The sequence below is a fragment of the Cottoperca gobio genome, chromosome 2 (genome assembly GCF_900634415.1).
Source record: "Cottoperca gobio chromosome 2, fCotGob3.1, whole genome shotgun sequence".
NCBI lineage: Eukaryota > Metazoa > Chordata > Actinopteri > Perciformes > Bovichtidae > Cottoperca > Cottoperca gobio.
In genome coordinates, this window is record NC_041356.1 from 2,084,030 (window position 1) to 2,108,899 (window position 24,870).

Genomic DNA, 24,870 nt, shown 5'->3' on the forward strand with positions numbered 1-24,870 from the left:
AAGGGGCACAGCCATTTTCATTAGAAAAAATGTAAATGTCACCCCTACTAATACAATTTTAGATCCAAATGGACGTTATGTCATAATTTCTGGCATACTCTATCAGAAGCCGGTCATCTTAGTATCTGTGTATGCTCCCAATTGGGATGATCATAATTTTGTGAAATCGCTATTCTCCACCATTCCGGATTTGAATTCCCATCTATTAATATTGGGAGGAGATATGAATTGTGTTATAGACCCAACACTAGACAAATCTAGTTCCTGATCAGTTGCGCCCTCTAAAATAGCACAGACTCTCTGCTTTTATGGATCACTATGGCTACGTCGACCCGTGGAGACTTTTACACCCCTCGGTTAGGCAATATTCTTTCTTTTCCCATGCACATCGTTCATACTCGCGCATAGATTATTTCATTGTCGATAAAGCATTTATTTCGTCGATTGTCTCAGTTCATTACTCACCGATAACTGTATCAGATCATTCATCTGTAATCTTGGACCTGCACTTTGATCATAAACCCAAGGAATTTAGATTCTGGTGTCTTGACCCTCTTTTACTATCTGATGCAGGCTTTTGTGAGTGTATTTTGGAATCAATTGCATTCTTCTGTGAGACCAACCAAAATGAAGAGACCTCTGCGTCCGTACTCTGGGAAACCCTTAAAGCTTTTCTTAGGGGTAAGATCATCCCGCATACGTCTCATGTTAATAAAATTCGTAGAGCACGCCAAAGAGAGCTGGAGGAGGCTATCATTAATCTAGACAACCAACTCTTTTCCACTCAATCACCTGATATATCTAAAGAACGGATGGGGCTCCAAACAGAACTTGACCTTCTCCTAACAAGAGAGACTGAACGACTCCTTCTACATTCACGAGGGTCTATATATGAGCATGGAGATAAGGCTGGCCGTCTCCTGGCCCACCAATTAAAGGCTAGGGTGGCCTCGAATCAAATCACCCAGATTCGGGATGAGTTGGGCTCTCACACTTCCAACCCAGGAGAGATTAATAACATCTTTAAATCATACTACTCTCGTCTCTACACGTCTGAATCCCCTGATAGCGAAGATCAGCTACTTACATTTTTTGATAAACTAGATATGCCCAAGATTTCGACTAATGACCAACAGATACTAGATGCCCCCCTGCAGCTCGCTGAGATTAAAGAGGCAATACAGGCCATGAATAGTGACAAATCACCGGGTCCAGACGGATACCCGGTAGAATTTTACAAAAAATTCTCAAATCAACTGGCCCCATTACTATTAGATATGTTTAATTTGTCGTACAACCTAGGCTCACTGCCACCCACCCTTATGCAAGCCTCTATCTCTCTGATCTTTAAGAAGGGCAAGGACCCATTGAACTGTGCATCATATCGCCCAATCTCGCTCCTGTCTGTAGATGTGAAAATACTCGCGAAGATTTTTGCTCGTCGGTTAGAATCTTTTATACCCTCCATTATCTCTGAAGATCAGACGGGATTTATAAGGGGGAGGCACTACTTCACAAATGTCCGAAGACTTCTCAGCATCATCCATAGTCCGCCTTCTCCTGCCGAACCGGAGGTTGTCATATCTCTTGATGCTGAGAAGGCCTTCGACAGGGTTGAGTGGGCCTATCTGTTTTCTGTCCTTCGACATCTGGGCTTCGGTCCTGGCCTTATCTCTTGGGTTAGACTTCTGTACTCTTCTCCTCACTCCTCTGTATGTACGAACACCCAGCGCTCCAAATTCTTCCCTCTTTCCCGAGGGAAAGCCATTGTCAATTGCTCTAAAAGCAGAGAGAGGAATTAAGGGGATACAGAGGGGGGATTTCGAACATAGGGTCTCGTTATATGCTGATGACCTGCTTCTGTATGTGTGCGATCCTATAGCTAGTAATCCACACATACTCTCACTTTTGACTACTTTTGGTTCATTTTCAAGATACAAATTAAACATCCAAAAGAGTGAATGTTTCCCTATCAACCAATCGGCTACAGAGTTACCTCCATTGTTGTTGCCTTTTAGAATATCCAACTCAGGGTTTAGATATCTAGGCATTGCAATCACGCAGTCTTTTAGTGCGTTACGAGATCAAATTCTTACTGTCCTGACGGCAACAGTCAAATCTGACCTACAAAGGTGGGGCCACCTGTCACTCTCTTTAGCAGGAAGAGTTCAGACGATAAAAATGAACATACTGCCCAGATACCTATACATCTTCCAATGCCTACCTATTTCTTTGCCTAAATCTTTTTTCACTGCTATTGATAATATTATTTCCTCATTTATTTGGGCTGGTAAACATGTTAGAGCTAGTAGACCATTACTGCAGAGGGACAGGTCCCTAGGTGGGCTTGGTTTACCTAACTTTATGGGCTACTACTGGGCCACAAACACACATAAGATCATGCTCTGGTTCACTTCGCCCCAGAGTGACTGGTGTCTTGTGGAGGCCAACTCATGTCGATCCACATCACTTCAAGCCCTCGCGTGTAGCACTCTGCCCCTTTCCCCCTCACAGTTCACATCTAACCCCGTTGTAATTAACACTCTAAAGATCTGGGCACAAGTTAGACATCACTTTGGTTGGCTCACTCTTCCTCAAGCAACTCCTGCCTGTAATAACCATCTATTTCTACCAGCCACAATTGACCCCCGATTCTCTTACTTGGCGAGGGAAAGCCTCCGCTGCATAGGGGAGTTATACATTGATGGCCTGTTTGCCAGTTTTGACCAACTACGGGTTGCCTTTCATTTAAAAGGATCTGATTTTTTCAGATTCTTTCAACTAAGGGATTTTGTTAAGACCCACTCTCCACAATTCCCCCAAACTCTGCCTCCCAGTGGAGTGGATCTGGTACTTAAAGCAAGAACTTTATCTAGGTGCCATGTTTCTTATTTTTATGATCTTTTTTCTCCGGTTGATGAATCTGCCATTAATAAGATTAGAACTCATTGGGAAAAGGAACTACAGATCACCCTCTCTGATGACTTTTGGAGGGAGGCCCTGAGAGCCGTCAACTCATCCTCCAGTTGCGCTAGACTTAGCCTAATACAGTTTAAAGTTCTCCATAGACTACATTATAGCAAGGCTAAGCTCTCCAGGATTTATCCAGATAGATTGGATGACAGGTGTGATAGATGCTCCCAGGCCCCCTGCGACCTTACTCACATGTTCTGGTTGTGCCCTAAATTATCTACCTTCTGGCAATCTTTCTTCGAATGTATTTCTGAAATTGTAGGTCTAAAAATCTCTCCATCCCCTCATGTAGCTATTTTCGGTAGGCCCCCAGATGGAATCAACTTGACAAACACCCAAACCAATGTCATTGCCTTTACCTCCTTGATTGCTCATAGGAAAATCCTTCTCTTGTGGAAATCTCCTTTACCACCCTCTTTTAAAATGTGGCTGAGCGATACTATGTCTCGCCTAAAGTAACTTTTCGGGGTTCTTCAGATAAGTTTTATGCTCATTGGAGACCACTGATCAGTAATGTAGACCGTCTTCCCCCTTGATAGAGTGTCGCTGTAGGGATTCTCCCTGTATCCGCCTATAATTCCAATATTTTTACTCCCCTGTCCACCACACATGCAGCCCATGTGACATCCCTTGATATATGTGTTAGTATGTGTAGGTTTACATGTGTGTGTGTATGCAGGTATGTGTATATATGTGCATGTATATTATTGTATCTTTCATTTGGTATGTAATTAATGTACTGTTGTCTTATTGCTCCGGGAGAGGGGTCGGTGGGATGAGTTGGGATGAGTTGGGATGGGGCTAGGTTGAGGGAAAGTGGGTAAGGGTTCTTTTGTTAAAAAGAAAGAAAAAAAAAAGAAAATGCCTTATTTGCTGTAATGCACTGTTACACTTTTTCATGTGAATAAAAATATTTTGAAAAAAAATAAATAATAATTTTCTATTTCAAGCACAACAATGAGCGCCCCTGAAGTGACAGGAACCCCGTCATTATTGTCCTGAAGTGTCAGGTTGCTGAAAACGCTTCACCTGCTTGCCCAAGTCAAGATTTGACATTTCCCAGCCTCTCTCTTTACTTCTATGTCTAAAGCTGAACCATCATTACCAGGATGACCCTTATTCAATTAAAAACTAATATCCAGTCCCAAAACAAAGAAAACAAGGCTGTTCAAATATTATTTCTGACAGTTGTCATGAACAATTGTAATAACTATATCTTCAATGAATAAGCAAAACACATTTCAATTGTAGAACAAATCTTTCAATCTGTCCAAATCATGTTGACAAGCATGTCTGGAAACATCCATACCACAAGATCCGATAAGAGAGGTGGTGGGATAGCTGCTCTCTTCTCTGATACATCTTTTTTCAAGTGTCAGCTTTAACTTTACAACAAAAGAGTGCACAAACAGTGTCAACAACTTACTATTAATAATAATACTATGAAACCTATATGAATACTGTAAATTAGTTGAGTTGTTCACAGTATCGTCAACTGAGGATCCTGTGAACAGCATCAACTCAAAGATACGAAATATCATTGACAACATTGCACCCAGAAAAACTAAAAACACAGAAAAACCCCCAGGAAAAAAAAGCCCCTTGCGTCTTAATCCCGCCCACAGGAGATGTATGTGTAGGAGGTGAGGAAGAGACATGAGGAGAAAGGAGACCAAGCAACAGGCATTTATCAAAATGAGACATCCTTTCCTCGGAGCAATCATTTTAAAGCTATCCATTAAATATTACGTGTGGCACAGCTGTCCATCTGTCAGATGAGCATAACAGTGTTTATGACAATTTATAGGTCTATATTTAATTTTGATTCAATTCACAATGTGTGACAAGAATGTTGGCTACAGATGTCATGCTTTTTTTAACACACACACACAGTGTATATATACAGTGTATATTTATATATATATATGTATATATATATATATATGTTCTTTAAAACAGTCTTTGGCTAACCTTTTTAGCGTATGTGTCTTTATATGTGGGTGAGGGTGTTTTTGTGTGTCTGTGTGTTTGTTTGTTTATTTGTATGTGTGTGAACTTGTGTGTGTGTGTGTTTGTGTGTGTGTGTGTGTCTTATATACTTCGGCATTTGTGTATATTATGCACTTGTTTTATTATTATATGCCATTTTTATTTGAAGCACATTGTGTTTTATGTTATTAAGTATGAAATGTATATAAATAAAGTTGAAGTGTATTCAATGGGCTAGCAGATTAGCTCATTAGTGGTAGTGATAGCTCTGCTACCCTTGTCGCTGACCTGGAGGTTGTAGCAGCTTGTCGAGTCTCCTGGAACTCAACTTCTCCAGTAAACCGACTTTACGATGATTTGGGTTTTTATCTGTTATGATTATATTATACTCAAGTAATTGCTGAGATCTGGGAACACAGTGACATCAGGTAACTGGCTGATTTTATAACTACAGCCCACAGTATCAACAACATAATGATTAAAGCTTGGTTGAATGTGTGGCTAAAGTTTTAGGTTTGTGATAGGTTCTCTGGGGTGAATCCAAGTTCTCTTAACATTTTAGAGTAATCTGCCTGCTAGGATTATGAGACATCATCTGAAAATGTTGACATTTTGGCACTAATGGAGAGCTCAGGTACTCACCAAAGCGATGAAAAATTATTGTGATTAATATTCAGAGCAGTGGTGGTTGGGATATCTTGCTCTGTTCCAACATGTTAGACAGAAGAAGCCTGTCTGACAGCAATTTTCTACTCCTCTGTGTTTGCAGGTGATGAGTATCCTGAGTAACCCCAGCGGTGTTTCCTCACAGCCACAACATGACTTCTCCATCTCACCGCTCCACAGTGCCTTGGACTCCTCTCCATCCAACGCCATCTCAGCCAGCTGCAGCCAAGCGTTCAGCTGAGGCCTCCATTAAAACGGTGGACAGCCTTTCGTCATCCCAGTCCTACTGCCCTCCCACATACAGCACCACCAGCTACAGCATGGACCCAGCTGTGGCCTGCTGCCGGCTACCAGTACAGTCAGTATGGCCAGAGTGAGTCCTGAGTTCTTTTTTTATCTAGATTTATTCAAGGACAGTGAGTTATTCCTTATCCCATCCTATATCAGCAAGTGCTTCCAACCTGCACTGTGGCGCAGAAATACCAAATACCAAGTGTGCCAGCAGATCCTCGGTGCACTGGTACTAACTGCGAGAGCATGACATGTCACTTTGTGATGAGGTTTTTATAAATAAATGTTATTTTATTATATACAAGTGTTAGCTACAGTCTCAAGGACCATATCAAAGGGAAAAGCACAGTAGCAAAAAGTCCCAGGATGAAGCTTTCCTTTGTGACATTGTGGCTTTCGCATCTGTAACCATCTTATTTGGACGTAAGAACGAGCACCACTCTGCTCCACATGACTCCCTGCATTGCCACTGAATGTTGGCATTGGGTGTAAATCCTGAGGTGTGAAATTGTCCAATATGACTGTGATTCCTTCGATGTTGCCACACATCCTTCTGAGCAGTTATAATAACATTGTACTCACCACAGTAATGGCTGAGATCTTACTTCAGGTCTCATAACCAATATGATTGCTCACGTTATAACTCATATAAGAAAACATCTCTGATGCTATAACTGATCCTCTGGGATGTGAAGTTTGTGCTGTGGCCTCCACCCCGACCTCTCCCTCCTGCTGACAGATTTAACAGTTTACTTCAGACATTTGACTCTTCTCTTGTTCTAGTGCAGGAAGCTCCTGACAGATTAAAGCACATACTGTCAAAATAGCTGAGGCGTCTGTGTGTGTGTGTGTGTATGTTTGTGTATGTGTGTTAGTGTGTTATCAGATTGGCTTAATCTTGGAGGCAGAGGACTCTCACCGTGACTGCTCAACAGGGATTTAAGGTATAAAGCTGGTTGACAGGAAAAACAGCTTCCTTTAGAGGGCCTTACTAAACCCTTGTGAAACACACACACACACACACACATACACACACACACACACACACACGCACACACACACACCCACACACACACACACACACACACACACACACACACACACACACACACACACACACACACACACACACACAATGCTCCCCCACTTGCTGTCTGGGTGACTGGCATCTTGGCAGACAGACCTGCCCACCCATAGGTGCTCTTCTTTCTCTCATTCCTCGGCACTGAGTGACAGCTTCCTTTCTGTGCACGCAAGCATCCTAACTGACGTGCCTTACTTATCTCCCCTCGATAGCCAAAACACACACATGCACACCCAAACACACCATGTCACATCCCATCTGCTGTCAGCCCTCCTCTCTCCTGCCCTATAAAAGAGAAGTTATCACCAGCTGAACCAGGGAGGGACAACATTCACAACGCCTTAATGCCAGCTTTCCAAGAACCACAGTTATTCTATGACTAACTGTCTCTCTGTCTTTCTGTCTGTTGAGCCAAACTGTTGGCTCCTTTTGTCTGTCTGTCAAATTGTGTTCTCTTGTTAGTCAGTATGATTGGACATAAAACAAACAATTCTGCAGCAATATAATGCTTTTTAAAGTCTAGCAATATTCAATATTTTTACTAACAAGTATTGTGTGTGTATCCAAAGCCTGATATATCTTATTCCCCTATGCCATAGAGCACCATTGTTGTCCCAAAACGATTTAAAGCACATCAATGAGCCACACTGTTGCACTAGGTGACATTCTGTCATTTATTTTCATTTAATCCCACATATAGCATTTTGCTGCCACATACTCACTAAAGGCTCATATCATGAGTCCTGCGTGTAGTTAGCATCAGGCTGGATAAGGGAAGTGAAAAACTGTAGGATTTGGTTGAATATAGAGAAAGTAAACACATCCTGCTAGTCAACATGTTGCAGATACATGCAGTAAGAATCTTCCCTAAAGGCCCTGTCACACATATCCGTATGGCAGAAATGTATACTGGCGTATACGAAATATCATCAATACGTTGATATAAATTAAGAGTTAGTTGTGATCGTTCGAAGGACGCAGATGATACGCCGAACACGCCAGACATATGGCCCTGTCACACAGTTCCGTATGGCAGAAACGTATGCCGGCGTAAAAAGTCCAAATATGTCCAACTTTTCCACAGCAGGTGGTGTAGCTGACGTATACATAATGAATACATAACAAATTATTATACGTATGTCAAACTTATTGATAGCGCATCACTTACTTATACAAAACGTATCAGAGCGTCTGGCCAACGGAGCTGGAAAAGTGCCATTTGGTTCACGTCATGCTGATGCTGGAGAACGACTAGAATGTACTCTTGTCGCAGCCTCTCAGCATCCTCCATGCTCTCTGATGATGGGTTGATGCAACCAGCTTCAGAACTGTGGATGGAAGTCAGTGATCAGTTGGCTGAACAATGGTCCAAAGCTTTAAATGGGCATTGCACTGATTTGACTTATAGAGAACAGTTAAATAGCCATGATTTAGAGCTCTATTGAGCCTGTGAAAAAAGTTGTATCATGTAGGCTGCCCAGTCTTAGTGATGTCATCGTTATCTGAGCTTGGGCTAGGTAAGGAAAGATGTAGCTGGCAGGGAAGGGCTAATGAACAATGCTATTGTTTGTAGGATGCAATGTTTCTGAAGCTTAAGTGATTGAAAATAACTATTGTGATCCTATACAATACAAGCGAGTCCCACAGAGATCACAAGGGGAGTAGAAGGCAATAACTCAGAAACTAATGAGATTTTGGCAAAACTTTGGAGATGTCATGTGCCTTGTCAGAATTGTCATAAAGCTCCATTTTCTTCCTTATTTTCATCTGCAATGCAACAATATCAGGAGAAGCATCAATATAAATATTCCAAGTGTAAACAACATTTAGCTTCAATGAAGAACTGGAATAACAGAAACTGACACATATAGACAGATATAAATATACATATTATATACATCATTAACTCTGTCTCCTGTCTTCTGATCTTCTTCAGCTGCTGTGGATTACCTGGCAAAGAACGTCAGCCTATCCAGTCAGCGCAGGATGAAGCTTTCCGACCACTCAGCTGTATTGGGACTGCTGCAGGTGGAAACTGGCCAGGCCTACTAGTAGTCACCTGACATGCATGCGACATGACACCTTGTCACCAGCACAACCCGCATCTCCTGTTACCTTCCATACAAATCTCCCACAGACCATTTGTGTCATAGATTGACTATACAGTATATTGGGCTGATATTTAGCTTTTTTATACTTTATTCATGTTACTGTTATCCAGGGTTTAAGGAATGAATGATGCAGCTGACCAAGCTTTAAACATTTCCCATGGGACCACTGTTAGGAAAATTGTTTTTTTTTAATGTTGTTCATATTGCTCTAGATGTTGTACACAGCATTGATATAAAATAACTTTACTGGATAAGTATAAACTAGTGATAAAAGCAACCACTGTGTGAACCCTGAGCCAATCCTCTTGGACTGGGTGTAACCTGGGACATGCTATTTAAAATATACTTCACAAACCGCTCTTCTGTGGGTCAGCAAAGCACAACATGCTGCATGACGGTCGGCCTGTAATGCTGCATCCCGACCAAATGCTCAGCATGCGCTTGTGTCTCGATCCATGGTTTACATCCATTGTGTCGTTAAACTGTCACAAAGTACAATTGTTCACGTCAAGAGCTCCCTTCACATTCAGTCTGAACCAAAGGAGAAGTATCTGCGTGTATGGAGCTTAAAGACATCGGTTTACATAAGGTTCTTGTAATAAGCGTTAGTTAATAGGTAATAAGGCACTTTTGAGTCTTTATAAGTTGCTTTTCAACATTATTATGTGTTGATAAAGACTATATAAGTGTTAATAATAGCATTATTAACACAAATATTGTTAGATTTTAAGACATTTATAGGCATTCATAAGAAACTTGTTAACAGTTTCTAGACTGCCAAAGAACATTAATGAAAGCCTTATGAGTTATAATACTTCATTACAACCGCATTACATACACTTTTATTGATTCTAACCAACTTACCTATTCTATAATTATTTAACCTTTACTAAACAGTTATTTTGCTTTATTAACATTAATACATATGTTATTTTGCATTTTTTAGCAGTTAACTTGCATGCTTTTTGTTAAGATGATTTCTTAAGATTTAAAATCAGACATGCAATAAATGTCCCGAGGCCGGGATGGAACCCGTGAGCTGTGCTTCTCTCAGCTCCTGCACTACATCTTGTCAAGGTTGATAAATGTGAATAAAGACGTTTTTTTCCAATTTTACTTTCCATCATTTTGACGTCAATGGCAGCCTCATTGAGAAAAAAAAAGTACAATTACAGTATCTTTCAACGTTGAGGTAAAAAACAATGAGATTGTAAAAGACATTTTGAAAACGTGATGTAAAACACCACGTATCACATCATCAACAAAAACTTTTTGTAATTGTAACATATTTGTAACATTTAGTTTTTACAACATTCAATTTAATTTGTAATTGTACAAATAATAGTATTTTATTTTCAAAGGTCTGTCTGGGGTTATGTTTTATAGAATTTCTTTGTGGCCATTCACATGAAAAGGATTAACAGTACAAAAGTGATTTTGTGCTTAACCGCTCAAACAATGTATTAATATGTAGTTCTTTAATCACATATTATCAACCGTGACAACATGCAGTTTTCATTCAGAAGTTAAGGTTTACCTATGATATAAAAGGTTTGTTAGTTAAACTCAATACATATGTTTGTAATACTATTATTAACAATTATAAGAAACTCAGAAGGCGTTTATTAACATTCCCAAGCAGTCTATAAACTGTCAACAAGTTTCTTCTAAATGTTTAGAATCTAAAAATAAATGTGTTTATAATGCTATTATTATAATACATTATTATGATGCTTATTACAATCAGCTTAATATAAAGTGTCACCAAAACAACGAATAGGCAGGCTACACAAGGCATCAGCTTCAGACTCACAAACATCTTCTCGTTATACAACCAATGTGTTCAAGAAGATTCATTTTTTTAAACCGTAAGATTTGTGCACATTTCATTTATGCCTATTTTAATGCTATTCCAATTGTGCTTAGAGGGAGTCATTTTCACCGGACATTATGACTGGAGAGATTTAAATATGTGGGACAAAAACGGTAATTACCGGATTATGTAAACCCTTGTGTGAACACAGCCCAGTTACTCTGCTCCGTCACCTCCATGATCAATAATACTGAGTTTCAATCATTGACAAATGTTGTGGTTGTAAGACGACTGCACGTGTGATTTGATAACGGATCATGAATTCTACCTCAAATTCAAGTGTGTTGTACTTCTGACCACACACAGCATCACAGACGGGCGGGGAGAATTTAAATCACTTAGGTCAGCGAAATGTTGACCTGCTATCTTTAAAAAATAGCGACCTAAATAGACAGATTGTTCCTATTTCAACTTTTTCTTCACCTTGAGAAAAATTTAATGCAGGGAGAACCCATAATACTTTGTATTTTTAAGGTGAAACTGGTCAACTTTATAGATACTGAATATCAGCACAAGATATTGGCAGCTTAAAAATAAAAACAAATGTGTCCGCCTGCAGGAACCTGAGTGTGTTAGTGTGTGAGGGACATGTCTCTGTTCGGACACTGCTGTCTCTTATCAACAACAAGACCTCCTGCAGATCTTTGGCGATAGACAAGCTCCTGACTGACATCCAGTGTGACCTTCACTTCCCACTTGGTTGCAGCCAGACATCTCAGTGCCGATCCTTACCTTTCTATTCTTCATATCTTCTTCTAGTTTGTTTAACGTCTACTCATTGCATTTATCTATGGAAACAACCACTGGGTTGTACTATGACACACCAACATGTGTAACTGTTCTTAATGACTCTTTAGATGATACATGGATTTTAATGAGGCATATCTGCAATTACAATTGGACTGGGTTCAGTTGGTAAATTAATAAAAAATAACTTTTCATCACATTTGACCAAAGTGTCACTTTATCCTGAGTAGTGCATGAGACAGATACTCTGTGAACACATCCTGTTCCTCTGCCTCCCCTTGTGGCCTAACGGCTTTTGCAAGATTCCACCACGGCCGAAGGAAAACAACCAATCAGAGGCGAGGAGTCTCAAACACACCCGATCTAACTGTCCAGCCAGGCAGCGCCGAGGAAGCAGAGGAACCTGAGGTTTCTCACAGATCTTCAGAAGATGTGATAAAAAGTGATTTTTATTAAAGATTTTATATAAATATTTATTAAAGTTACCAACTGAACATTAACAGTGTTGTTTAATTTCATAAGAAACTCCTTCATTTTTGCTAAATGTGTTACTTGAGGAATTATGATGCTGTGTAGTGGAGTATCTTTCTCTTCCACATATCAAAGTGAATGTTCATATTGAGCACACCTGCAAATTGTTTACTCTCAATGTTTTCATGTCATCTAACCATGACCACTAAAATATTTAAAATGTTTAGGATGATTACAGATGCAAAGATTAGCTATAGTGCCTGTGTCTTAAATCCTAAAGTTTCCCCTGAGTCCACTGTTGATGTGTTGAGACGCCAAGCAGGTTAGAGTTTAGTTCACTTCCAGCATAGATGTTTCAAATTAAAACCTTCCAGGAAATTTACCAGCAAAGAGCATAATCCTCCAGCTTAATGTAAAATATCTGCAGAAATTGTTGTTTCATTTACAGTAGCTTAACAGCAGTTGCACAGTCGAGGCGACTATAAATAATTGTTGAGCGACACAGTATTTGTGTTTAAACCTGGCCATTATTTGAATACCGGCTCTCATTTGAGATTTGAGATATATATATAATTTATGTGTGAAATAATCAAAACTGATTATGCGTCACAACATGGATCCAAACAATCTACCACTCAGAATATATATAGAGATAAATAAACATAACAGATTCCGATCACGGACCAAAGGGCTCGTTCCTCCCACATGCTCTCCACAGAGCGACTGCACTGCTCCAGAGAGGAACAACAATGCTGCAAAGATGGAAACCTCTTCAAGGTTCGGAGGATAAACAGACACCAAACGGAGAATCATTCCCTCTATCGCATCATTCCATACAAAAAAAATACTTGAACAATCTAAACGTGCTTTTGCATTATTGAAGTTGTCTTTCTTTTTTTATTCACTCTTTGTTCTGTGTTTGATGACCGATCAAAGAGACGCTCAGTGTTAAATCCTCCGCTCACATCATGAATATAAAGATGATGCCATGAAATTAAACTGATCCAAGCTTGATGAATTTATTTCCATGTTTACTGGATGCTGGTGTCCATGTGTGCCTCTGGTGAGGGCCATAATCACTGTCTCATACAGAGGCTTAAATAATCTCATATCTCCACAAGAGCCATGGAAATTCTTTAGGCGTTGGCTGTGTTGACCTTCTACCTTGTGTATATATATTTTTTTTTTTACTGACAGCAAACAATCAAATGTACAGTTATGCTCATTCACCCCTCCTGTTTACCTCTTGGTCCTTTCTCTGCTTGTTTTGTTCTGCTTTCTGTTTGGCATGTGTGTATGTTACCATAGTATAATTTATTCTACCTGTATGAAGTATTAGACTAGTGCCAAATTTGTATTGGCATTTACCCCCTCTGCCCCTTGGTGTGTTAACTGTAACACTGGCGTAACTGTCTGTTCATTAAAGCTCTACAACTGGACCAAGACCACAGGGTTGTGCTGGATGCTCTTTTTTAACAGACCCTCGTGTTGTTGTTTGCAGGCAGTAGAAAGAAAGAGGGAAAAAACATATTAAATGTGAACCTTATTCAGGACTAGAAAGGACTTCATTCTACTGTTGTGCTAGTTGTTCAGGTGCATAATTATGTAAATTGGGTTGTGATTGTTTATGTAAACTAATATCAAGATGCACAGTAATAAATAAGCCTAGTTTATGTAAACAAACAGTAGTGGCTAATATGAAGAGGGAAGAAGGACCAATTCATTCTGACCTCCAAAAAATGTAAAAGCTTCAGTGGTGGCACAGTTGGCATCCTGCCTGAGAGCATGTGAGGGCTCGGAAGAATCTCAAAAGGAGACTCATATTGGTGGGCAATGGATGCTCACCTGTAAATACAAGATGGTAATCAACAGATTATTCAATTCTCTCCCTGAATCTAAAGTCAAATAATGGCATTACTTGCTCATGTATCCTACCCTGTTAGTTTAATTGTAACACAATCCCTTTCACAGTTTAAGCTGGAGACTGGGATGGTCCGGTCAATGAAAACCAGCTGGCTCAGTGATGAGCTGCCCCATTCAATACCTCTAATGCCAGGCCCTGCCTCAGGTGCTGCTCATCCATGTCCTGAAACACATTACACACAACATCAATCGATAGACAACTCTTGAAACAGAATGTTACTCACTGCAATTAATTTCATTATACATTGAAAGCCCCAACTAGCATCTGCTGTTTAAAAGAGGACATTCTGGCAGCACCACGTTACTTTGTCCAATGTGCTGGCGAGCACCTGCAAAGGATCCAGGTGAACTGCCTCATCGCCAGCCGCTCCCGGAGGACTGAGAACATGGAGCCTCCTCTCCAGCCTCTCCAGCAGGCTTTACATAAATGCATCCTTCATCTAATCACAGCAACAACACATTATTGAACTGAAACTTTGTGGTCCATGTACAAACGACTAAACAGGCAACATAGCTTTATAAAACCTTCACCTTCAGGTTATCCAGGCCCAAGCACTCTGCTGCATTCTGGAGTACAGCTGTGCAGCACTGTTCCTGAAGTATCTGCAAACCAGCCCCTCCTCGTGCATGTATATGATGAACAAAGAGACATATTAAACAAACAAGCACATGTAAATCAAAAATATTTTAAGTCTTAATAGTGTTCATTCTCTGAATACAATTATACGTGAACATGAAGCTGCTTCTTAATCTACACATCAGTGGTCTAGTCAACCTCCATCCCAGTTTCCACATAGGCGCTGATATCTTTGAGGATCAGCTCTTCAACGACAGTGCAAGGTAAACATTAACATTTACCTTCAACCTGTCAAAATACTGTCAGACAAGTAGACCAGGAGCTGCGGGAGGTCAGCGTAATACGTGTGATGAGCCTGTTCCTGTTTTGTGAGGTGGTCGAGGCACTTGAAGTTCAGAATAAGTGTAGTGAGAATTGCTTGTAGCAGATTGTTGACATGAAGCTGGTGTTTGTTATGATGGCTGTGCAGACGTCATCAAGGAAGCACAAAGTCCCTCATTCATACGCATAAGTGACCTGGATGTGAAGCGCACACAGTGCAGAATGTTAGAACGTTAGCTTGTAGAGCAGGGGTGGCCTGCTCTAAAACACTAACTCTAACACACACCCTCCCTCCCAAAAAACACACACACCCTCACACAGACAGACAGACACAGTTCTGCTCAGACAGATTTATTGTAAATGTCACACACCATAATATTGAGAGAAATTGAATTAAACCTCTCCTACCAGTATTCAGAGGCCAGTTATTATCAACAATGAACATTGTGTGCACTCTCACACACGAACTCTCAGTAAATTCTTTTGAAAAAGTGTTTCAGGGTAGAAAACACCGACTCACAGACGTATGTTGACCCAAACATTGAAAGTAGCTTGAGCGCAGCTCGTTTGACATTGGGATATTTTTCCATTGCCACATATTCCAGAACTCAAGGGTCCCTTCCCTCAGAACAGGTTTCAGTTGGTCTTCCTCAGAAAGTTCAATCATCTCCAACTTGGCTACAGCCTCGTCCGTGACTAGCGGGGCTTTCAAACAGTCCGTCTCAGCATTAAAAGGGTCGACAAGGAACGTAATCTGTGACCTTTTCAGCTGTAGATCATGGAACCGGGTCGCAAAGTTTTCGTGCAGGGTTTCAACCAATGTTGCATTTCGGCTTGTCTGCTTGCTTTTTCAGGGTGGCACCGGTGGCTTGCCCGCTTGCTTTTAGCAGAGATGAAAATTTGCTAATTCTCCCTTTTGAAGATGTGTCTTAAACAGTTTCAGTTTGTTAACAAACGCAAATACACTTTGCACTAGGTCAGGCAGCATTTTTATATGAATATGAACTCTCCCACTCTACTAAAAACGTCCTATGTTCGTCTTCATATTTTCGCTTAGCTGTGCATTTTTTCCCTGCAATTTTAGGATCGATGCAGATTCATTTTACATTTCTTCACAGAAAATGTATGGTAGCAATACCTTCTCATAGTGAGAAAGGGTTCAAACACATTGAAGGTAAACTTATCCTCTTTTATACTTATGTGGTGGGAGAGGAGAAGGTGCACAAAGTAATTTCATGGAGCAACAATGAACAGCAGTATGTTATTTTTGGACTAAAATAAGACATTTAGTTTTTTACACTTTTCAGTTAAAATAGAAGAAATAGTGGTAGTGGCAAACATTTGGAAAACATAATGAGCATCTAACCTCAATTGAAAGATTACACGATCAGTAATGATCGTTATCAGTCAGAACAAATGGCATCACTCTGTGAGTGAGTGCTGTGAGGAATGCAGTGATTAAAGGTCTGTAGAAGTTCGATACCCCCTCTGCAGCAAGCCCAGGGTATTGTACGCTGCTGTTTCAAACGCTCAACCCTGTCACAATGAAAGCACTTACAAAGCCTAATATCTCCCTAAATCCCATAATTATTCCAGGATACATTATGTACCTGGGCCCCAGCTGTCCGATCACGCGGTGATGGGATTGCACTTTCTACAGTCAGTTTACAGGAGACAGATTGCTATGATTGGCTAATAATATTAGCTTTTACAGTAAGTAGTGTGCTTAAGCAGTGTGAATAAAAAGACAAATATAAAATAAATTGCTATCCTCTCTACCTCCATCTGCACTGTGGTTGGTCTTAGCGTTCCCTCTTTTCTTTACCTTGTCGATTTCATTTTCCCCGACAACAAAAGAAAGTGAGAGGTAATATATTTTTTTGTAACCACTTCCCCGTCTTTCATTTAGTGTGAGGGTTTTCCTTAAGTCTGGTGTCTTTTATGTCTTATCGCTGCAGTCTCCTGAATGCACGATTACTGTAGCAACCTCTGTTGTTTGGTGCCGCGCTCTCACTCCCTGCCCCCTCATTCCCAGCATCCCACTCATTCTAATCTCCTCACGCCAGTAGCACTTTGAAATTAAGCTGGGAGGAGGCTGGGTGTCTTACTAACCTCTCTCCTCCGACACCAGGCCCTCAATCAGCCTCATTGTGGAAAAATTCTTTAGCACGTCTGAGTCAACATGTCTGAGCTGACAGCCGCTCTGTAAACCTTGGCTTTAAAAAGCAACACGACTTGCTGATGCCCAACTGGTTCCACAAAGCAAAAACATGCAGATAAATCGTTTATGTACATTTCTTATTGACTGTTGTGTTTGCCATAAATGGTGCTACCCTTTCAGATCAGTTAATGGACATTATGTGGTAATGGAACACTGATAATGTATTCAATATTGGCAATACAACCTTTCATTTAGCAGAAGTCATTTTCTAATAAGCATGAAGTATCGGCATGGATCAAGGCCCAGGGAGCATTTTTGAGATAATAGCATGACATATCATAGAATATCATTACATATCATTGTATATCATCAATGGAAATATTTCTATTCAGCATTCTTACATTGCATCAATACATCACATAGGCCATGAAACTATATGTAATTATCATTAAATACATATTTGATATATCGCTTAGTGTTGTTCAAAGCTTGAAAACACCTTCTGGGGATTGGATGAGTAAAGAAAGGAAAGAAAAGGCGTAGAAAGAAAAGTAGAAAAAACAAAGGTAAATTGCTCTGCCTGAGCCAGCTCCCACTGTTATCTCTGCAAACCAAATTACAACATCTTATACAAGTACAGACACCTAGAAGTTCTCCTCCCTCCTGAATGGTTTCTTGGCAGGTCCGTAAGGGGTCCCTGCTGGGGCAACGCCAGGTACTTGGCTGAAAAGGAATCCCTGCGGATGACATAGTGAACGCGTGGCAACTGGTAACGCTCCTATGGCGCATTATGTGGAAATAAGTTGCAACGGCTTCACTATCCACCAGGTGGAGCAGTGATGGTAGCTGATGTAGTTGACTCCAGCGGAAATAATCTTATCATATTTGACATGAGGAAATGTGCTTCCAACACAGAACATACTTTTAATCAATATTATCATATCATGATCATATCGTAATGACCAGGTCATGACAATATTATGCTGAAGCTTTTTTTGTAAAACACCGAAACGGATTGTTGTTTTTATGCAGAAAATAATGCATAAAAACAACAATCTGTATTGGTGTTTTACAAAAAAAGAATAATGAAAGATAATACATAATAGTGCGTTTTTCTGCAGAATTACGTGATAATGAAAGAAATTATACACTAATAAATAACTGTGCAGCTGAAATGTCAAAAAATAGTGTCTTTTCCATAAATGTAGTGTTATGATGAAATCAGCTCAAACGGACAGTATGAAACATATTTTGGCTTGCAAAGTAAATCCTTTAAAAAAAACTGTCTTGCTAAAAATTTTATTTTACTTTTTAAAATATTATTATTATATTGTAGGTTAATGCGTCACTTTAGAGTCAGAGACAAGAGTAAGGTTCACGCATTACTGGTTTATTAAAACACAAAAAACAGTGCAGAGAAGAAAAAAATAATAAGAAATAATGTGAAATACTGTGAAAAACTGTGAAATACTGTGAAATACTGTGAAATAATGTATATAGAGAATTAATTTGAAATAATGTAAAATACTGTGAAATAATGGATATAGAGAAATAATGTGAAAATAATTATATAAATAATGTGAAATAATGTGAAATAATGTGAAATACTGTGAAATAATGTGAAATAAAGTGAAATACTGTGAAATAATGTATATTGAGAAATAATGTGAAATACTATGAAATAATGTGAAATACTGTGAAATACTGTGAAATAACGTGAAATAATGTATATAGAGAATTAATTTTAAATAATCAGAAATAATGTGAAATAATGTATACAGAGAAATAATGTGAAATAATGTGAATTAATGTGAAATAATGTGAAATACTGTATATAAAGAACTAATGTAAAATACTTTGAAATAATGCGAAATACTGTGAAATAATGTGAAATAAAGTGAAATACTGTAAAATAATGTGAAATAAAGTGAAATACTGTGAAATAATGTGAAATAATGTATATTGAGAAATAATGTGATATACTGTGTAATACTGTGAAATACTGTGAAATACTGCGAAATAATGTGAAATACTGTTAAATAACGTGAAATAATGTATATAGATAATTAATTTGAAATAATTTGAAATATTGTGAAATAATGTGAAATAATGTGAAATACTGTGAAATAATGTGAAATAATGTATATAGATAATTAATTTGAAATAATTTGAAAGTAATTTGAAATAATTTGAAATAATTTGAAATATTGTGAAATAATGTGAAATAATGTGAAATAATGTGAAATACTGTGAAATACTGTGAAATAATGTATATAGAGAATTAATTTGAAATAATGTAAAATACTGTGAAATAATGGATATAGAGAAATAATGTGAAAATAATTATATAAATAATGTGAAATAATGTGAAATAATGTGAAATACTGTGAAATAATGTGAAATAAAGTGAAATACTGTGAAATAATGTATATTGAGAAATAATGTGATATACTGTGCAATGCTGTGAAATACTGTGAAATAATGTATATAGAGAAATAATGTGAAATACTGTGAAATAATGTATATTGAGAAATAATGTGATATACTGTGCAATACTGTGAAATACTGTGAAATAATGTATATAGAGAAATAATGTGAAATACTGTGAAATACTGTGAAATAATGTGAAATACTGTGAAATACTGTGAAATAATGTGAAATAATGTGAAATACTATGAAATAATGTGAAATACTGTGAAATACTGTGAAATAACGTGAAATAATGTATATAGAGAATTAATTTTAAATAATCAGAAATAATGTGAAATAATGTATACAGAGAAATAATGTGAAATAATGTGAATTAATGTGAAATAATGTGAAATACTGTATATAGAGAACTAATGTAAAATACTTTGAAATAATGCGAAATACTGTGAAATAATGTGAAATAAAGTGAAATACTGTAAAATAATGTGAAATAAAGTGAAATACTGTGAAATAATGTGAAATAATGTATATTGAGAAATAATGTGATATACTGTGTAATACTGTGAAATACTGTGAAATACTGCGAAATAATGTGAAATACTGTTAAATAACGTGAAATAATGTATATAGATAATTAATTTGAAATAATTTGAAATATTGTGAAATAATGTGAAATAATGTGAAATACTGTGAAATAATGTGAAATAATGTATATAGATAATTAATTTGAAATAATTTGAAATATTGTGAAATAATGTGAAATAATGTGAAATAATGTATAAAGAGAAAAAATGTGAAATAATGTGAATTAATGTATATAGAGAAATAATGTGAAATAATGTGAATTAATGTGAAATAATGTGAAATAATGTGAAATACTGTGAAATAAAGTGAAATACTGTGAAATAATGTATATTGAGAAATAATGTGATATACTGTGCAATACTGTGAAATACTCTGAAATACTGTGAAATAATGTATATAGAGAATTAATTTGAAATAATGTGAAATAATGTGAAATACTGTGAAATAATGTGAAATAATGTGCAATACTGTTAAATAACGTTAAATAATGTATATAGATAATTAATTTGAAATAATTTGAAATACTGTGAAATAATGTGAAATAATGTAAATGGAGAAATAATTAGAAATAATGTGAAATACTGTGAAATAATTAATACAGAGAAATAATGTGAAATACTGTGACATACTGTGAAATATTGTGAAATAATGTGAAATAATGTGAAATAATGTGAAATAATAATAATATAATAATAATAATAATAATAATGTGAGCTGGAGAATATGGCCCGGAGAAGGGAAGATTGGGGTTCCTTACTGGAGCTGATGCCCCGCGACCCGATCCCGGATAAGCAGTAGACGATGGATGGATGGATAATGTGAAATACTGTGAAATAATGTATAAAGAGAAATAATGTGAAACAATGTGAAATAATGTATATAGAGAAATAATGTGAAATTATGTGAAATTATGTGAAATACTGTGAAAAAATGTGAAATTATGTGAAATACTGTGAAATAATGTGAAGTACTTTGTAATACAGTGAAATACTGTGTAATAATGTGAAATAATGTGAAATACTGTGAAATAATGTGAAATACTTTGTAATACTGTGAAATACTGTGTAATACTGTGAAATAATGTGAAATGCTTTGTAATACTGTGAAATACTGTGTAATACTGTGTAATACTGAGAAATACTTTGTAATACTGTGAAATACTGTGTAATACTGTGAAATAATGTGAAATGCTGTGAAATAATGTATGTAGAGAATTAATTTGAAATAATGTAAAATACTGTGAAATAATGCGAAACACTGTGAAATAATGTGAAATACTGCAAATAGAGAACTAATGTGAAATACTGTGAAATAATGAGAAATACTGTGAAATAATGTGAAATAATATATATAGAGAATTAATGTGAAATAATATGAAATACTGTGAAATCTGAAATAATGTATAAAGAGAAATAATTTTAAATAATGTGAAATACTGTGAATTAATGTATACAGAGCAATAATGTGAAATACTGTGAAATAATGTATAAAGAGAAAAAATGTGAAATAATGTGAATTAATGTATATAGAAAAATAATGTGAAATAATGTGAATTAATGTGAAATAATGTGAAATACTGTGAAATAATGTGAAATAAAGTGAAATACTGTGAAATAATGTATATTGAGAAATAATGTGATATACTGTGCAATACTGTGAAATACTCTGAAATACTGTGAAATAATGTATATAGAGAATTAATTTGAAATAATGTGAAATAATGTGAAATACTGTGAAATAATGTGAAATAATGTGCAATACTGTTAAATAACGTGAAATAATGTATATAGATAATTAATTTGAAATAATTTGAAATAATTTGAAATACTGTGAAATAATGTGAAATAATGTAAATGGAGAAATAATTAGAAATAATGTGAAATACTGTGAAATAATTAATACAGAGAAATAATGTGAAATACTGTGACATACTGTGAAATATTGTGAAATAATGTGAAATAATGTGAAATAATGTGAAATACTCTATAATATAATAATAATAATAATAATGTGAGCTGGAGAATATGGCCCGGAGAAGGGAAGATTGGGGTTCCTTACTGGAGCTGATGCCCCCGCGACCCGATCCCGGATAAGCAGTAGACGATGGATGGATGGATAATGTGAAATACTGTGAAATAATGTATATAGAGAAATAATGTGAAATTATGTGAAATACTGTGAAAAAATGTGAAATTATGTGAAATACTGTGAAATAATGTGAAGTACTTTGTAATACTGTGAAATACTGTGTAATAATGTGAAATAATGTGAAATACTGTGAAATAATGTGAAATACTTTGTAATACTGTGAAATACTGTGTAATACTGTGAAATAATGTGAAATGCTTTGTAATACTGAGAAATACTTTGTAATACTGTGAAATACTGTGTAATACTGTGTAATACTGTGAAATAATGTGAAATACTGTGAAATAATGTGAAATACTGTGAAATAATGTATGTAGAGAATTAATTTGAAATAATGTGAAATACTGTGAAATAATGCGAAATACTGTGAAATAATGTATGTAGAGAATTAATTTGAAATAATGTAAAACACTGTGAAATAATGTGAAATAATGTGAAATACTGCAAATAGAGAACTAATGTGAAATACTGTGAAATAATGAGAAATACTGTGAAATAATGTGAAATAATATATATAGATAATTAATGTGAAATAATATGAAATAACGTGAAATAATATGAAATACTGTGAAATCAGAAATAATGTATAAAGAGAAATAATTTGAAATAATGTGAAATACTGTGAAATAATTAATACTGAGCAATAATGTGAAATAATGTGAAATTTTGTGAAATAATGTATAAAGAGAAATAATTTTAAATAATGTGAAATACTGTGAATTAATGTATACAGAGCAATAATGTGAAATACTGTGAGATAATGTGAAATACTGTGAAATAATGTGAAATAATGTGAAATACTGTGAAATAATGTGAAATACTGTGAAATACTGTGAAATAATGTGAAATAATGTTTATAGAGAATCATTTGAAATATTCAGAAATACTGTGAAATAATGTATGTAGAGAAAAAATGTAAAATAATGTGAAATACTGTGAAATACTGTGAAATAATGTGAAGTACTGTCAAATAATGTGAAATAATGTATATAGAGAATTAATGTGAAATAATGTGAAATACTGTGAAATACTGTGAAATAATGTGATATACTTTGAAATAATATATATAGAGAAATAATGTGAAATAATGTGAAATTCTGTGAAATACTGTGACATATTGTATATAGAGAAATATTGTGAAATAATTTGTAATACTCTGAAATAATGTGAAATAATGTATATATAGAATTAGTTTGAAATAATGTGAAATACTGTGAAATACTGTTTAATAATGTTTATAGAGAATTATTTGAAATATTCAGAAATACTGTGAAATAATGTATACAGAGAAATGATGTGAAATAATGTATACAGAGAAATTATGTGAAATAATGTAAAATAATGTGAAATAATGTGAAATACTGTGAAATAATGTGATATACTTTGAAATAATATATAGAGAGAAATAATGTGAAATAATGTGAAATTCTGTGAAATACTGTGACATATTGTATATAGAGAAATATTGTGAAATAATTTGTAATACTCTGAAATAATGTGAAATAATGTATATATAGAATTAGTTTGAAATAATGTGAAATACTGTGAAATACTGTTTAATAATGTTTATAGAGAATTATTTGAAATATTCAGAAATACTGTGAAATAATGTATACAGAGAAATGACGTGAAATAATGTGAAATACTGTGAAATAATGTGAAATACTGTGAAATAATGTATACAGAGAAATGATGTGAAATAATGTAAAATAATGTGAAATAATGTGAAATACTGTGAAATAATGTATACAGAGAAATAATGTGAAATACTGTGAAATAATCAGAAATACTGTGAAATAATGTGAAATAATATATATGGAGAAATACTGTGAAATAAAGTATACAGAAAAATAATGTGAAATAATGTGAATTAATGTATAAAGAAAAATATTGTGAAATAATGGGAAATACTGTGAAATAATGTGAAATACTGTGAAATAATGTGAAATACGATGAAATACTGTTAAATAACGTGAAATAATGTATAAAGAGAATTCAATTGAAATAATCGAAATCATGTGAAATACTGTGAAATAATGTGAAATAATGTGAAATAATGTGAAATGCTTTGAAATAATGTTTATGGAGCAATAATATGGAATAATGTGAAATACTGTGAAATAATGTGAAATACCTTGAAATAATGTAGATAGAGAAATAATGTGAAATAATGTGAAATACTGTGAAATAATGTGAATTAATGTGAAATACTGTGAAATAATGTGAAATAATGTTTATAGAGAATTCATTTGAAATAATGTGAAATACTGTGAAATTATGTATATATAGAAGTAACGTGAAATAATGTGAATTAATGTGAAATAATTTGAAATACTGTGAAACAATGTGAAATAATGCAAAATAATGTGAAATAATGTATATAGAGAATTAATGTGAAATAATGTGAAATACTGTGAAATAATGTGAAATAATGTGAAATAATGTGAAATAATGTATATAGAGAATTAATGTGAAATAATTTGAAATACTGTGAAATAATGTGAAATAATGCGAAATAAT

The 24,870-nt window shown here is 35.8% G+C and overlaps 1 protein-coding gene across 1 annotated transcript in view; it reads left to right on the forward strand.

Moving 5' to 3' along the window:
- LOC115017711 (paired box protein Pax-7-like) overlaps positions 1-9,055 on the forward strand; it is a 59,618-nt gene extending 50,563 nt beyond the window's left edge. The window contains 4 exon segments of the mRNA XM_029446395.1: positions 5,732-5,866; positions 5,868-5,954; positions 5,956-6,001; positions 8,940-9,055. Of these exon segments, the coding sequence (XP_029302255.1) occupies positions 5,732-5,866; positions 5,868-5,954; positions 5,956-6,001; positions 8,940-9,055 (384 nt within the window).
- The last annotated feature ends 15,815 nt before the right edge of the window (positions 9,056-24,870 follow it).